The sequence below is a fragment of the Emydura macquarii genome, unplaced genomic scaffold, assembly GCF_026122565.2.
Source record: "Emydura macquarii macquarii isolate MOO-44397 ecotype Brisbane River unplaced genomic scaffold, CSIRO-AGI_Emac_v2 contig_1253, whole genome shotgun sequence".
NCBI classification, from domain to species: Eukaryota; Metazoa; Chordata; order Testudines; family Chelidae; genus Emydura; species Emydura macquarii.
In genome coordinates, this window is record NW_027131390.1 from 92,064,427 (window position 1) to 92,081,741 (window position 17,315).

General features: G+C 40.1%; 1 protein-coding gene across 1 annotated transcript in view; it reads left to right on the forward strand.

Annotated features, from left to right (window-relative positions):
• Positions 1-17,315, forward strand: part of LRP1B (LDL receptor related protein 1B) — a 1,171,881-nt gene that overhangs the window by 653,253 nt on the left and 501,313 nt on the right. Inside the window, 2 exon segments of the mRNA XM_067549510.1 lie at positions 8,434-8,556; positions 10,801-10,941. Coding sequence (XP_067405611.1) covers positions 8,434-8,556; positions 10,801-10,941 — 264 coding nt within the window.

Genomic DNA, 17,315 nt, shown 5'->3' on the forward strand with positions numbered 1-17,315 from the left:
TCCTCCTCCTTCTAAGACTCCGACAGTGTCTCCATGAAGAGCTTTCTCGCTGTTTATTTCTGTCAACTTTCCAAGTCTATTGTTGACTCCATTCCATTCCATTGTGGATCTAAGACCAGATTGTATCCAAGGAAGACAGAGGAGGAATAAAGAAACCTGTTTGTTCATTGTTTGTGTTCCCTTTTGCTCCTCCTCCAGTGGCTATGTTCCCAATCTCAGTTGCTGGGAGATTGGCTGTCCTGGGCACCATGGCCTTCATGGCGGCCTGTGACAGAGTATACCAGGCCCTTTGAGGCCCTCTGGAAGGCCCTGCAGTCCTACCAAACCCAGCCCCAGAAAAAAGGCATTAGATTGGGGTCCTCTAAGCAGCACAGAAAGGCAGCAGGGGAGGCAACCAATCAGAGGCTCATATAAAAGGAGTTTCAAGGCCTGACAGTTCAGTTGCTGACTGGAGCCAGAGAAGGAAGAATGCTGTTCCTGGCTGGCCCAGGAAGCTTCAGCAGCAGGACAGAGCAATTGCTGGCTAGCTCCAGAAGGAGTGGAAGGGGTGAGGCTCCACAGGTACAGAGACTGGGGAAAACTCTGCTTAAGCAGGGATAGGACTATGAAGCTCTCCAGGCACAGAAGCCTGGGAGAGAGAGCCTTGACAAGAAGGGCCAGAGACTGTTATAGACTCTTTAGGCAAGGAGGCCTGGGAGAATCTCTGCTTAAACAGGGAACATGTACCCAAGAAGCTGATGTGACAGAGTGGGAAGCAGCCCAGGGAATGCAGCAATAGACACTAGCAAAGAAAGCAACAGGTGGCTGCTAGTCTTAGTCTTAGAGTTCCTGTTATGGACCTGGAGTAGTGGGTGAGCCCAGGTTCCCACACTGGCCACAGGCAGAATGGCCAAGGGCTGTAGAGGCAACAAATTTTGTTTGGAGCCCAAGAAGGGGGCAAATGGTTAAAGAGGCCCAGAGATTAAACTGATAAATTTGGGAGGGGCCAACCATTTGTTGGACTGTGTTACCCTGGGAAAGGCTTGTTTTACATTTGTTTCACATACAGACTTCATATGACTCGGCTGGAGAGCTCAGTCACTGAAAACCCATCTGAAAAGAGAAACTGCCAGCAGCAGCACTGAAAAACCAGAGAGTGCAGGCATACACCTGACAAGCAGGAGACACTTGCAAGAGGCGAGGTGGCCACACATTTACAAGTGGTAGCAGAAGTTGGGAGCCGGGATTGACCCCCTGAAACAAGGGAACAATTAAGGAGTTGATAAGACTGCTGGTCCAGCAGCAGCACAGATCTACTGAAACCCAAAGGGCACTCATTGAAACGCAACAAGAAGCTCAGTGGGCTGCTCAACAACAGCAGGCTGTACTCCTGGAGGTACTTTAGCTCCAGCAACACTGGCAACAGCAGAAACAGCAATTCCAGGAGTCATTGTTGTGACGACTACCAAATTCTGCCTCCTCAAACCAGTTGAGCTCTGGGCTGGGGATACCTGTGGCCAAGCTGGGGCCTCATGATGATTTGAGCAGGTATCCACAACCACAGCTTGGAATAGAGACACCTGGGCCACGTGCCTTGGCCTATTCTCATCCAGGGAAGCTCAGAAGGTTTACTGGACTCTGGATGACAAGGCAGCGAGAGATTATTGGGAAGTAAATGCTGCCATACTTGACCCACTAGCAGTGTCCCCAGAAACATACTGGTGCAGATTTTTCCTAGAGCTTTTTGCCTCAGGGGCTTGCACCCAGATAGTAGCCCCACGCTTTGAGGACTGAGCCACCCAATGGCTACACTCTGAGACTCACAGGACTGCAGAGATTATAGATGCGATAGTTTTAGAGCAGTATCTAGACATACTGCAAACAGCAATTCAAATATGGGCTCGGCAGCATAGCCCCGACTAGCTTGCTGCTGTGGTCCAGCTTACAGAGGACTATTCACTCGTTCTCTGGCATGGTAAATATACCTTGCCAGGGTCTGACAACTGGCAGATCCAGTATCAAGAGGACCCTGCCCGGTTGGCAAGGGGAATTCCTAAGAGACCTGAACAGACCAGTAGGTAAATCCCTCTGGATCCAGCACTGGAGCATGGGTCACAGTGTATGCCTGCCCTCCCATCCCAGAGCTGCATCCCAGAAGCCCCAACGAGAAGGGGTCAGCTGGACCCTATTAGTGGCCCACCCTATTAGTGGCCCACTATTGCCAGATATATTAAACAATGTATAAGTAATGTTACATGTTAGCAGAACTTCCTGTACTTAAAATAGTATGATCTCATTCCACCAGAGCTGTGCCAATGCCTTTTGCTTGCCTTAAGCAAGTCACAGTTACTGAAATTTTCAGGAAATTAACTTTGAGTTCTGTACGTACTTGTACTGAACATTATGCTCTTGATTTGGGCTGATGCTAGATTTGGTAGAGCAGTGCTTCAGTTTCTGATTAATTAGGACTCTGTTCCCTCTTCCAGTTTATTTTCAGCCCTGTTTATCAAATGGCCCACAAGTGTGAATATGCAAAGCCACTCAAAGAAATGAAGGTCACTTACTTGTAACCATAATTCTTTGAGATAGGTCCTCATATTCACATTTTCCTGTCCGTCTACCCCTCTATTAGTTTTTCAGAATCTTTTTGTTCTGTATCTTTGGGATTGCGGTGGAAGGAACTGAGATGATAGACGTCATTCCCCTTTGTACAGCCTCACCCTCAAAATGTTTGAAGACACTGAGGGGAAGAGTAAGAGGGGGTGCACGACACAACTTGGAGAATGTTCTACAGTTAGACACCATTAGTCAGCACGAGATCCATGAGTGTGAATATGCAGTCATCTAAAAAAATTCTGGTTACAAGTAACCTTAATTTCTTCTTCATTGCTTCTCTATAGGTGCTACACTTCAGATGTGCATGCACCTTACGTGCCTTTGGTTGGAGATTTTCAGTAGCAGTGCCTGTTTGGCCTGTGCGTGCACTCCAGGCATTCTCCTGATATATAGATATATAGAATTGCATGGGCAATTTACCCTCAGTTCCTGTTCAACTACCTTTTGGCCTGAGACAGAGAGTCAGGCATGCCCGTTATACTTTGTTTTTAGCTTAGTTTGTTTTACTGTTAGTTTACTTTACTCTAACTTAGTTCTCAGTCAATAGTTTACAGCATTTGGGTGTGATGGGGTTACTCTATTTTTCTTTTATTTGCCCTCCATTTCTCCTCCTTTTTGAGGAATTATCTTCAAAGGTAAGCATCTCTGGGGTATGTTGAGATCCCCAGACTTCATTGTCTCACCTGCTGGGAATATATCCAGGTTAGTGACAGCCAGTCTCGGTGCCTCCACTTTTTGGAAGACACTCTTATACCGGTCAAGTGTGAGATATGCACAGCTTTTAAAAGTAGATCTCAAAGAATGGAGAAATTAATTTTAGGTTCCTCATGATGGAGCAAGTTCTAAGACCAACCTCCAGTCCAAGCTTGTAGAATCCCACTGTACACCGGTCTCCAAGCACACTTAGCATACTGTCTACCACCAGCCTGCAGAATAAAATTGTGAGCACTGCCAAAATAAATTAATTAGGGAGGTTGTGGATTCTCTGTCATGAGAGATTTTTAAGAGCAGGTAGACAAACATCTGTTAGGGATAGTATAGATAATACTTAGTCCTGCCTTGAGTGCAGGAAACTGGACTAGAAGACCTCTCAAGGTCCCTTGCAGTTCTATACTTCATGATTCTATGAAAACTCCAAGGAAAAAGTAGTGCTAAGTTTCCTACCTGAGAGTCTTTATTAAAGAAACCTTGGTCACTATTCAGAATGACTGTTCTAGAGACATCAGGTCCCAAATGGAGAATTGTTGAGGCTCTGAGTGGCTCTGATACTGTGAACTTTTCTAAGACATCATTGTTGGGTACCAAACATACTTTGGTACTGAAACCTCTTTTGGTATTGGCTATTCCCATTCCAACAAATACTCTGCTTCAGAGAAGTCTGTGTCATAAGGCTCGTCCTGTAACTCTTCTTGGGCCTATACTAGTGTCATTGACTACTACATCGGTATGTCAAAAGATGACTGCTTCTTTAGTGCAATCTTTGTTCAGTGGACATGTACATTCAAAGCACTCCATGCCCTTGGTACCAGTGCCTTCTCAACAGGTATTATCGCTCGTATGGATGACGGTTATCATCCATAGTTCATAGATGGTTGGATGGTTGAATGGTTACCCATTCAACTTCAGCTCATTGGTACCACAGAACTTTATATATTCCAGAGATCTTTTTGTTCCAGAGGAGCCAGAGTCTCCACTACTTGCCAAAACTATGCTCATGTTTGACGTGCCCATGTTTCAGAGGAGCCAGAGTCTCCACTACTTGCCAATACCAGGCCCCCTCCTATACCTTATGGGCTGCTCAGTAGCCTTATTGGGATTCTCTATCACCAGCAGTTCCTGAGGACTCTGAGTTTCTCTCATGGAGAGCATACAGAGAGAAATTAATCTGACCTACTAAAGAAGACATCTGAGGAACAAAAGGCAAGAACTGTTAAGGAGGTAACACCTCACACAAATATTTCATCATTGTCAGCACATGAGACTGTACTGCCTCTATGGGTGGTGATTTCAAAAAGTTTTAGGAGCTAATGAAGTGTATTGTAGACAAGCTTCAAATTCTGTTAGAGGAGGTTCAGGAGTTTCATCATTAACTTCTGGACATATTACACACAATAGCTTCTGCATGTGTGGCTCTCCCTGTGAATGAGGCTGTATGGAACCTGTTAAGACCATCTGTCAGACTCCAGCTACAGTACATCCTACTTGTAACAGGCTGACAAAAAATACTGTGTTACAGCCAAAATCTCAGAATTGTTTTTTTCACACCCTCCACATAATTCTTTGGTTGTAGAGGCAGTTAATAAGCATAGTAGAGAATACCATGCAAAATCCACTCCTTATAGCAAGGATCAAAAGCAACTCAATCTCTTTTGTCACAAGAGTTGCTCCTCAGCGACCTCACAATTCAGCACCGCAGGTCATCAAGCTTTGATGTCAAAATATGACTACACTAATATAATATATATTTACTGAACATTTACCAGAGGAATATTGCAAGCATTTAAGGCCATCATAACCAAAGGCAGCTTTTGACAAGAGCCCATTACAGACCTCCTTAGATCCAGTTGACACACAGCTTAGTTAACCATCATCATAATATGATTTTGGCTTCAGTTGTCCAGTTTTCCTAGATAATTACAGAGTTTTGTTGACCCTCTCCCCCGAACAGCACATTTCAGAGTTAACAATGCATAAAGATTCATGGACAGTTCACCCTGGCAGATTATTGTAATTATTAATTGAAGCAGAAACTCTGACCTTACTCTCCCACATCCAATATGAATGCCCTAACAACAGGGCTGTAGAGTCAGTCTCTCTCTCTCTCTGGCCCAAGGAATATTTAATTCCACTGGGTGGCAGGGTATCTAGGAGCTAGGCAGTGTAACACTTAAGTCCCCTGTGTGAATCTAGCCCAATTGTATCTTCTTCCTAAATGCTGACTTCATCTCTGAACATAAATAGCCCAGATAGCTCCCTGTGGTTCTGCATCTCTGTAATTAGCAGTCATTTGCAATCTCTAATGAGCAATAACTAAGGCAAAATATAGCATGGTTTCCTGAATGCAGATTTCAGAGTGTTTCTGCAACTTGTTTTCAATATTTGCCCTTCTCCCTGATCCTCTATCCCCAAATGTGCACAAATATCAGCTAAACTGCATTATAATACGTATGAGATATTAAATATCTTAAACAATCTTGTTTAGACATAAAATAGAATTCTCTTAATGGTCATAGTACCCATCAGTTTTCAGGATAGGTGGTGGTTTAGGGTTGCCCAGGAAGGGAAAAAACATAGAGGTAACATTTTGAAGCCTAAAGGCCAGATTTTTAACGATATTTTGCCATCTAGAAGATGGGAGTTAGGTGGCTAGGTGCTTTTGAAAATCTTACTGCTTGATGCTTTTGACAATTCCATACATCTTTAAGTACCTAAACACTAAGAATCTGCTGCTAAATCACTTTTTAAAATGATACTTAGACTCCTAAATCTCACACTCCCTAATCCACGAAGGGATTTAGGCATTACAATCTCTTGGAAAATCACTGGAACTACAATGGGATTCGCAAAGCCTACTAAATTAGCTAGAGGGTGATGCTGACAAAAGAGGTGTGTCCTGTGCCCCTCCTCTATCATGGAGTTAGGCACCTAAATCCTGACTGCAGGTAAGCACCTATCTGCTTTCAATCCACATCTGGCAACCCACCTCCTAGAATTAGGCACTTTAGGTGCCTAATTCCTTCTTGCAAAAAATGCCACAGGAGGAAGTGGTGCAGACTCCTCCTTTTTGACTCTGTGGTCAGAGCATTCACCCACAATGTGAGAGAAATGGGGTGGGGTGAATTTTGTTTTGTTTCCCTGTATGCTTCAGCCATTCTCACTGCATATTAGCAGAAAACCATATATATATATTTGATGGACAGGCTGCTCCCAATTAATCAGCTGCCATCATTAAAAGAAGAGATGATTTACCAAATCTAAAATGACTTAAATTGAATAAAAAAACACATTCTAAATAACAATATAGGAATTGAAATATGTCCTGTATTTTATTATTTCTTCATTAAGTCTGTATCTGATAAAATCTTTCTTGAAAGACCAGTGTTTAACATTTCACACCTTGTTAAACACTATTTAGTCTATTAGCAGTCACCAAATGTATCCTTATTAAGTGGAATTTTGCTAGTGGACTCAAGGAGTGGAAGATCTGGAAATCTATTACCAGATTTGTACAGACTTGGACCATTGATTGTGGTCTCTCTAACCATCGTTCATTACCAGCAGCATCTGAAACCTAGCATAGCTTGAGGAGCAGCAGGCAAATGACAATGGCAGTATATAACTAAATAACTAGGGTGAGACTCAAAGCCTACTGACGTACATGAGTGTCTTAAGATTGGCTTCAGTGGCTTTGGATCAGACCTTGTAACAGAGTATATCAGAGAATTCAGATGGTGATTAGAGGGGATACAGCAAGCACTTGCAGATGATAGAAACACTGAGGCAAAATTTCTCTTTGTCATAATGTGTGCGATACCTTAAAAAAATTAAATAAGGTAGGGTTTCCCTCTCCCCAACAAACACTTACATTGCTCACAGTGACTATTCTGAGTGCATGGGGAATGTAGGAATGAGATCTAGAAGTGTTTCAGTCTAATTCTAACTAAGCTTATTCAATCATTGTAATGATTTTATGTTTAATGTCACTTCATGACAGGGCCGAGAGTAACTTGTCAGTTTCTACTTTTTCATATTACAAAGGCATAAAATTCTGGCATAATAGGAATTTGTTCTTCACAATTTAAAATTCATAGGTAGTAGCAAATTATGAGCATAACTCACATTAGAATAATTGAGTGCTTAAGTCCCATTCACAACACTGAAAAATATATCCTGATATATTTCAGCATTTCCTTTTCTTATTTTTTCTCCATTATAAGTGTATAGATTTTTCTATTTCTTTCCTTTTTCAGTTTTCAAACAGAGCTCTTGGTAAATAACTAAAGACATAATTTATTTTGGCACATGAAAATGGTGTACAGTTGCTTAGAAAAAAAGCCAAAGAGTACTATAAAGTATTACATATTTGGTATCAAGATCATGCAGTACACATGGCCATAGTTGGAATTTTTTTTTTAGTGGAAGCAGTTCTGGTTGGAGGGAACAATATAAACCACGCTTGATTGCCTCTGAGATCAGAAGTTAAGTGATGTTAAAGAGCTTATGCAGACTCATTGGCCTATCTAGCTTTCACTTCCTTTCATTTCTAAGATTTTGTAAGCATGCCAAATAAAATTTAGATTTGAGAATGATGAAAAGGATCCTAGTCTACTCTGGATCAGACAGTCTGAACGCCAGACTACACTGTGATAATTTGTGCATTTGAGTTAAATATTTATTTCTGATAGAATTATTTTATAGTGTGTATTTTCCTCATTATTCTCCACATAACACATCCAGCCCTTGAGGCCTGGGATATAATAACCTAGTCTGTCATTTTTTGCACTTGTGTCTTAGCTGCCAATATAGTTGATAATTTTTCATTTTATGTTATTGTCTATTTAAAAATAATTAAGTTCACTTTAAATTTTGAACTCATGTGTTTGTGTCCTGTAAAAATGCTAATGTTTATTCAAGAGTGAGAGATAACATTTGTGAACTAATGGTATAATTTTTGTTGTCTATACCTGCAGGTAATACAGTAACATAAGAAGCACTACCACAATAACATTTCTCTTTTTGCATAAAAGCAACTCTGTTCATTTTCTTTATATGCTCTCCAGTTTACAGCATGGCTTTTGAGTTTAGTTTTTAAGATTACTTTTTTTTTTTTAATTGCAGGTGACAATGCATGTCGTGTTAATAATGGAGGCTGCAGCACTCTTTGCTTAGCCATTCCCGGAGGCAGAGTTTGTGCTTGTGCTGATCATCAGCTTCTAGAGGAAAACAGTACAATGTGCATGAGTAAGATTTTCTTGAAGAATGTCGGGTATATATTACTGTTTTGGGAGAGATAAATTCAAATCTGAAAATTAAAAAAAGAAAAACTCTCATAGAGGCTTTATTGCTGTTCAGCAGTTCTGCATAGGACAAATAACTATTAATTGAATAAACTTTCTAATTGATAATTAAGTGTAATAAAGCTTGAAGAGAGAGACAAAACTACTAAGTGTGTAATATTTGAAGTTAACCGCATTTGAAAATATCCCATAGTGCCTAATATAAAAGATCGCTTTAATGCTTCCAAAGACTTTTCATTATATTTCATAGGCCACTAAAATAAAAGTAAAAATAAAAGCATATTAACTGGTTTCATGGCATCCACTGAAGTAAATATATTAAACAGAAATCAAGCATAGCAAATCCTCAGGTTGAAACTGAAAAATTGAAGCCGACATTTTATATGTAAGACAAGGGCTGGGATAGAAGATGCACCAATCTCTGACTAGCTTAACCATTCTCTTTGATGTTTTTATTCAAATATTGCTGAAAAACCCATCAGCTGATAACAAAATTAAACTTGCCATTCAAAAAATATTAATTCACCAATGTAGCAATGTTGCAAATTTCCAGTTTTAGTATTTTGGAACATATTCAATTTATAGAATATACAGGTTTTTTCCTAAGAACATTATAAGAATAATTTTATTTATATTAAATATTTTTGTCCATTGTATTGAACATTCCTGAATTTCTTCAGCTATATCAGTACAGATTGAGAATATTTAATTTAATCATGCTTTAATCACATTTGCAATTAACAATTTAATATTTATTAACACTGTTCCTGGTAGTTGTGTATTCTTGGAACATAAATCTTATGCAAAGTTTGAAAACCAAGGCAGAGATTGCCAGTGCATGCAAAGGGCTAGTTTGATACATGTTGCTCATTCAAAACTCACACTGAAATCAATGTGAATTTTGTGTGAGCAACATGAGAGTGAGAGTTGGCCTATGAAGTACAGAAGATCATAATAATGGTATAAAGAAATGAAAATCCAGATTTTCCCTTATGCAGAGTTTATGTGAGGTTCCCCTTTTAGAGTTTCTATGATACTGTTTGAATGATGTGAAATGGACAGCTACTGCCTACTAATTAACTTCTGCCGGGAGTAACTCCTTTAGGAGCCACACTGCCAGGAAGTCTCAAACAAAACACTGTCCATAGGACTTCCACTTTGTTAGGGCTTCAAAATGTAGAGGAATAATGTGGATAAATTAATGATTATCGATACTGTTAAAGTGGGAATCTTGTCACCTCTGCAGTTCTCTTGCCCTGTCTGTTAGCTACTCCCTAATCAGCAACATAGCTTGACCCCCCACGGAGCTCCTATACAGAGACTTCTGAGGGGTCCGGAGAAGGAAAGGACAATGATGCAAAGGATTTTTTTCCCTATAAGACAATGTTTGACTCATCAGATGGGGAAGGAAAATCAAAAATCCCAGTTACAGGTCACTTCACATCACTTTCCTCAGGGCTTGCTTTATTTCCAGAAACAAAATTCAAACCTACAAGCAAGTAACTCACCTGGGTATTAACCCCACTTGAGGCCTTTCCAACCACGGATGTGGGTAGAGAAGACATACCCTCCTCTGTAAAAGCCTCCTGTGTATCAGTTTCCTCTGTCCTTCTAAAACCATGCCCAGATCAACTGTGTTATCAGCAAGATCCTGATAACCCCTTATTTCCTGAAATAACTTTACACCCCATTTGTCCAAAGGAAATCTTCATAAACACAATCCAGGTGCTAGGGCTGTAACTTGGAACACAAAATTAAGCCTTAGGTTATCATGATCTGGCCTGTATAACTAAAAGCAAATTTATCCTGTTGTCTGTCTATTTATAATTTTTTGTTAGCTTTTGAGGTGGCATCAGCATATTTCAAAACCCATTATGAGAACAATAATTTCATGATGAGTTCTGTGTCTGTTTTGTCTTTTGAACTCGTAAAATTTGTTCGTGGGTGACAGTGTAATCTGAGTGTTCACTTGTTTATTAAAAATATATTAAGTACATCCACCATAAATTCAGATAAACGTCCTGCTGTAGGATGGAATTAGTGTGAATATGTAAAGCTTATTAAGAACTGAATGTTCTTAAGAAATATAGTACAAAAAGGAATTCAGATTTGCTTATGTGCAGGTAATATTGCATTATTTTATATCAAGCTTAAAAAATATACACCTACTACTTGTATTGTTTTCTAGTTAATCCTGGCGAAGTCTTACCTCAGTTGTGCAAACCTGGAGAATTTCAGTGTAACAACAAGCGCTGCATCCAGGACCGCTGGCGTTGTGATGGAGATGATGATTGTTTGGATGCCAGTGATGAGTATTCAGAAATTTGCTGTATGTATTTTTCTAAATAATTTTGAAACTGCATTTCATGTTTTGTTTTCATTTTTTAAATTGTCAACATGATACTGAGAGTTGTGTTAAATACTAAGGTCTGAGAGGAATAAGACTGAAGCTGCAGTCATTAAATACTTTATGTAAATAATTCACTTTCTTTTTCCTGTTTAATGGCATCAGTAATTGCACACACATAGTAAACAGGAACATATTTGTTTCATAGAGTAATACAAGATACTTCTTTAAGGGTGTGCTTATGCCAGTGGTTGTGGTGGTATTAATTCCAGTGCTCTAAAAGTGGCCATTTTTGTATCCTTTGCTGTTGGTGCCATTGCAGACTGCTGAATGGTGGGCCAGGGCACACTCTGGATCTTTCCTTGAAAAAGGAAGGAGAATCAATTTAAACACTCTAAAGACAGATTTACCATGCAGAAGGTTGCTGCTTTTTGGCAATGGAATCTTGAAGAGGGTCCAAGAAAGCAGGCGTAGGTTTGGAACAAGATACTCTACATCAGTGATACTTAGATCTCAGTGGTTCAGGAGCCAAATTAGCAATCAACATTGCCCAAAAGAGCCACATGTTTAAAAATAATTAATTGTTTCATTTACTGTTTATATTATTCTCACAACAAAATTCATGACCAAGTATTATTATTTTATCAACTATAACTGGTTAGTAACGTAATAAAAGCATCCTGATTTGTTAATAACTTAGAGTGGTTAATAATTAAATCATGCAGTTTTTTAATATTATGTACTGCAAAGAGCTGCAGGAGACACATTAAACAGCCACTTGCAGCTCTTGAGTCTCAGTCTGAGTATCACTGCTCTACACCGTCACTGCTCAGTAAATTGTAGAGAGCACATATGAGAAAAATACAAACAAAAAGAGTGGGATTTTCTTCACATTGGCCCACATCTTCCAATAAAACGATTTTTGGAACAAGAATGCTTGTATGCCTGTTAAAGAAAATAATTACTATTATATCATCCTTATCTTAACACCTTTCATGTGAGGTTCTGAGTGCTTTAGAAACACTTATTAAACTTTGCAACACCCCTATAACTAGGCAAATGTTATTTCAATTTTAAGTAAGTAAATACGTAAACTGAAGGACAGGTAGAAGAATTGTTCATTGCCAAATATTGAATCAGTGTAGAGCAAGAAATAGAAACTAGGGTATGATTCTGTATTGCACCTTTAATTTGCAGCCCAGGCGGAGGAGTGCTAAGGTGGCTGTAAGCCACCTTTGAAAATTCCTTAATCCTTAGCTAGTTCTGGGGCTGGAGAGGCTGTTGGTGTAATTTAGACAGTCCTGAAGGTCTGTCTAAGAGCTGCTTTATGCAGGCAGTGGCAGTCAATGGGAGATACACAAGCTGCATGATGTATCTCCCGTCGACATACTTACATTGACGTATCACGATGTCTTCACAGCACTATGTCGACAGGAGACGCCCTCCCTTCGATGCAGCCTTATTCTTTCCGGTAGGTGGACTAATGGAATTGACCAGAGAGCCCATCTCCCATCAATTGAGCTGGTCTACATGACCCGCTCAATCGATCCAGCTGCATTGATCGCTGAGGAGCCCACAGTGTAGACATTCCCTAAATTACAGCAGCCTCTCTAGTGACATCGGTGCTAACCAGTACTTCTGTGATGCTGTGTGCTGCAGCTGCATACCAGCACTCCCTACAAGCCAGGGCTTATGAGGGGGTCCTTTGGGAAGCAGATTTATGGCTATTTTTCACAGTTCTTGCACCAGGGGAATCTGTCTGTTGCTGGATATGGGACTGTTAAGGTGCATTTACACTGTTCTGGTCCCATCATTTGTCATAAAGAGAGCAGAGTATAGATAAGAATCTCACCACATGAGTCCTGAGTCCTTATTCCTTGTTCTTTCCATGAGAAAGTACATTTATATGCATTAAAAATGCTCAAGAACAACTCAACCAGTCATTAATCATCATTAATACTGGAAAACCAGTTACCTTGGACAACCTGACACTGGTGTGGTTTTTACAAATTACATATCTTTGTGTCAGCACTGTAGCTAGTTCCTCATTTTCTCTTCAGTAAATTTCCCTTATTTTATTTCCACTTTGCATTTAGTACTTTCTCTAAAATAACAACATGGGTCCAACGAGAGATGACATACAGTATCCTTAGTGACTAATTGACTTTAACTGTACTGTTTACTGTAGAAGAGGCCTAGAGCACAATGTTGTATCTTCTCTATAATTTGATATTTTCATAGCCTTCCTTGTTTGAAAACCAAGAGCTCTTAAATTGCGGTGAAGTGTACATCTATTTATAATTACATAAGGTAAAATATTCAGGCACAGCAGGAAATGTTCTTATATTCTATAAACTGGTGTTAGTCTAGAACAACTCTCTTTACTTCAGTGGAGTTACTCAGTTTTACACATTTGTTTATCTGCAAAATAAAACTCCCATTGTAATGAATGGATGGGTGACTGAGAAGAACTGAAGGAAAGAGAGGCTGACACTTGTTAAAGTGGGGTTCAGATTGGGGCTGAGCATGCCTCTCTGCTTTTGTCATGCCACCTCAGATCTTATTATTAACATGAAGTCAAGGGAGCTATGCTCATTTACACAAGCTGGGAATATAGCCTTAAAAGCTTAAAAAACCCTACAGCTTTGACAGGATAATATTTAAAACTTTCTATTTTAACAAAAGAAACTTGGATGATAAAATGGAGGCACCGTAGTATCATAAAAGTTGAGATCTACTAACTGCCCTCCCCTGCATAGTTATCTCTAACAGGGCTGGATTTCCAATTAGGCACAGTAGGCATGTGCCTAGTGTTCTAGGGGCACCTAAAGAGTGGTGGATTACTGCACAGACTAATGGCGCCCGTGCCCAAGGATCTCAGACAATTTGCGGCCCCACTCTGTCCCCACCCCTTGCTCCTCCTCCTCTTTCCCAGGGCCTCACTGCCTGGTCCTCCTGGCCTCACTGTCTGGTCCTCCTCTTGTCCCTGAGGTCTCACCCCCTGGCCGGCCAGCCCAGAAGCTGGAGCCCAGGGGTGAGCATATTCCCCCTACCTGGATCTGGCTGAGCTGGTCGCCCCAGCCCCTTTCTCCTTCCTCTCCCCGTCCCACACCGAGCTGGTTCAATCAGCACCTCTCTTCCATGGCATCCCCACCCTTGGTGTGGAAAACATGAGTCAGCTGTTGGCTGGAGGCGCGCTAAAGATGCTATGCCTAGGGGCATATAAGGTGTAAATCTGGCCCTGTCTCTGAATGAAAGTGAAAAATATTACAGGTGTATATGTGCATATTGTGATGAACATGAAAGGGTTAAGAAACATCATACTGCTCACACTCACTCCTGTTCATTGTGGTACAATATCTTGGCTGTGCACTTGGCTACACTAAGAAAGTTCTCTTCTCAAAGTTAGCTTTACATATTTGTTCTCTATGATTATTTTCCCGTCACCATTTTTGGTTTTTATCTGCCTCTATAATAGTTTTTCTATTATAATATAATATAAAAGTGATGACCCAATCCTGTTTTTATAGTACTGACAAAATACCAACTCCTTGGAAGTCTAACCTAATCAGGGACTGCAGGATCAGACCCTGAGTTTAAACATGCTTCATGTAACTGCAGAAATAAATTAAAAAAAAAAAAACCCTCTATATTAATAATCAATGAGATTTAGTGAGAGTTCCATATTTAGGAATGTTGACTTCTAAACAGATCATTTGACATTTTGGGCTAAATCTCCCTCCTGCAAAAAGTACATAAAAGGGGGTTTGGAGGCTAAGCCAATATTTCCATGATTTGGAAACTGTAGAAAATGCTAGAATTAATTCCTTCTGGGGCTTGACATGGATTTCCAGACCACTGCTACCATGGAGATCCCAAAGATCCATGGTGAGCCACTTCCCTGTATCCTGGATCATGGGCGATTCAGCTGGAAGATTTGCTACTTTGTTCAGTTTACGGGTCCCTGCAGTATGGCCTTCATGTGATCATGCTATCATTGGCTCCTTCCCCCATAGTTGTAAATAATGTGCTGAGAAGGTGGAAACTACCGAAGAGTCATTAATGCTGAAACTAGCTCCAACAGTACCTGCTGGAAGTTCCACAGGATATTCTGTAGGCTTGTAGGGAATCAGTAATTTGTAGAGCAGCTGCTACCTGGGTCATCTAGATTTGTCTGGTATTCCCTCCAAACACCTATTGTGTTCCAGTGATGCTTGGATGGGTATGAACAGTCTTCAGAGGAGGGATGTTTCCTTAGGTTCTCCTTCCCCCAATGAATTGTCTGGTAGTTTGACCAGTTCTTGTTCTGCTTTTATCCTTTCTACATGTCAGAGAGGAATACAGGAACTACTTGTGCCCTCTGTACTAAATTTGACCTATCAACAAAGAGAATTTCCATACACTACCACTAACAGGCAGGCCATGCAATCACAATTTTTACGGGCTAGGATAGCAGCTGATGATGATTTCCACTCCTGTGTAGGGTTTGTGTACCACTGGATCTGTTTAAATATTGAATTTTGTAGCACTTTCCCCACCCCCTGGTAAATCCTGGAAGAATTGATATTGTGGGATGGGTGCCCATAAGAGATTATATTGCCTTTTAAAGAATGTAACACAATCCCCCAAGCATTTCCATACCACATTCCACAACATCAGTTTTGCACTTGAGCCATACTGAGAGGGAGAGCCACAGGGTGCCAGGAAGATGTAATGTAGAGAGAATGTGCATCCATGTGGATATCCATAGCTTCTGGGATGCATAGGTTCTGGGTGCTGAATCCCGTGCTTGTATTTTGAAAAGGGGGAGGAAACTCCCTCTCCATGACAGAATAAACTGCTGGACACTCCACTAGGGTGCTAGATTCTATCTTTTAAAAAAAATTCTAATTGTTAAGGTATAAAAGGTAGAAATTAACACAAAACTATTCTCACTGACAGCAGGAAAATGTTTGCAAACAGAAATGTAAATGAAATCCCATGTTACTTCTCGTAACATGACTTCATACTGTTTTTCTTCTCCTGGTGTCCCTCTAATGAGGTTTTTCCATGGTTTTTATGTGATACACAATAAGTAAATATATTTGCTCACACGTGATCAGGAGTCAAATCCTGCCCATTTAAGATCAAGGGATGATGAGCTGTATAAGAACCAAGTTATTATTGCCACTTTGCTTTCTTACTGCTCACATCAGTAAAGTGAGTGGATTTAGTGATAATCAGCACTTCAAAGAAATTCTAAAAACAAAAAACCTCATGCCACTGAAGCTGGATTCAGATTTTGCAATCATACTCTTCTTAACCATATGTATTGATTATAAAGACCTTTTTTTTTTTGTTTAACAGCTATGCTTGACGGTGGGTGAAATATTATTCAGTATAATCATTCTCTGAAGTGTTCTCTAGGAACTCTCTTCCACTCACCCATCCCATTAAATGTTCTAACCATGGCAAATATCTCTCCAGGCAGAAGGGCTGGAAATAGCTTCTACTGAATTACATTATTGCTACTGTGCAGTTGGTCAAAGAGGCCCCTGAGAAGAAGAAGAGTTGAGAGATCCACATGGTTCCTTGAGATGCATACTGGGAATTACAAAAGAGCCTAAGCAGGATAGACTCCTCACTTCCATTGATTTCAGTGGGAGTTAGACACTTAACCTGCTTTTGACAATCCCACTGGATGTGTAGCTGCTTCTTTTTAGGCACTTAAATACCTTTAGAAATCTGTCCCCTGGTCCTTGCCACACTGAGTAGCAAGGGATTGAATTTCAGACCTGAACTTAAATTTTGGGCCATGTCTACAGCTCATGTAAATTGGCATAGCTCCAATGATTTCAATGGAACTACATTGATTTACACCAAATGAAGATCTGGTTCTTTACTTTTTAAAGGAAAAGGTGTCTGAAGTATCCCGTCATATAACTGTCATGTAGTGTGCTATCTATTACTTGTCACCCAGAGGCGGCTGTAATGCTGGTAACATAATGTATCTGACCTCTGCTTTTTAAGACAGTTCCATGATCAAACCACTATTAAATAAAAATATTTTTATGTAATTTAAATCAGAAATAAAATATCAACCTCCCAAACTTTCAGCAGTAGTCAGTTTTTTAAACCAAAGGAAATTATATCTTTCCTATATTTATAAATGATCCAGAAGTTAAAATATTAAGCAGTTATGTACACATGGTTTAACTGAGCAATTTTTAGCTGTCTCCTTGCTTTTACTAATGTTATATCTTGGTTACAGTGTTTGTGTTTGCAGTTAGCTTCAGGGAAAATTGAGGGTTTATTTGTTAGTTCTTGGAATCACGTAGAAGCAATAACATTGTCTCTGATGACTTTTAGATCTTGAC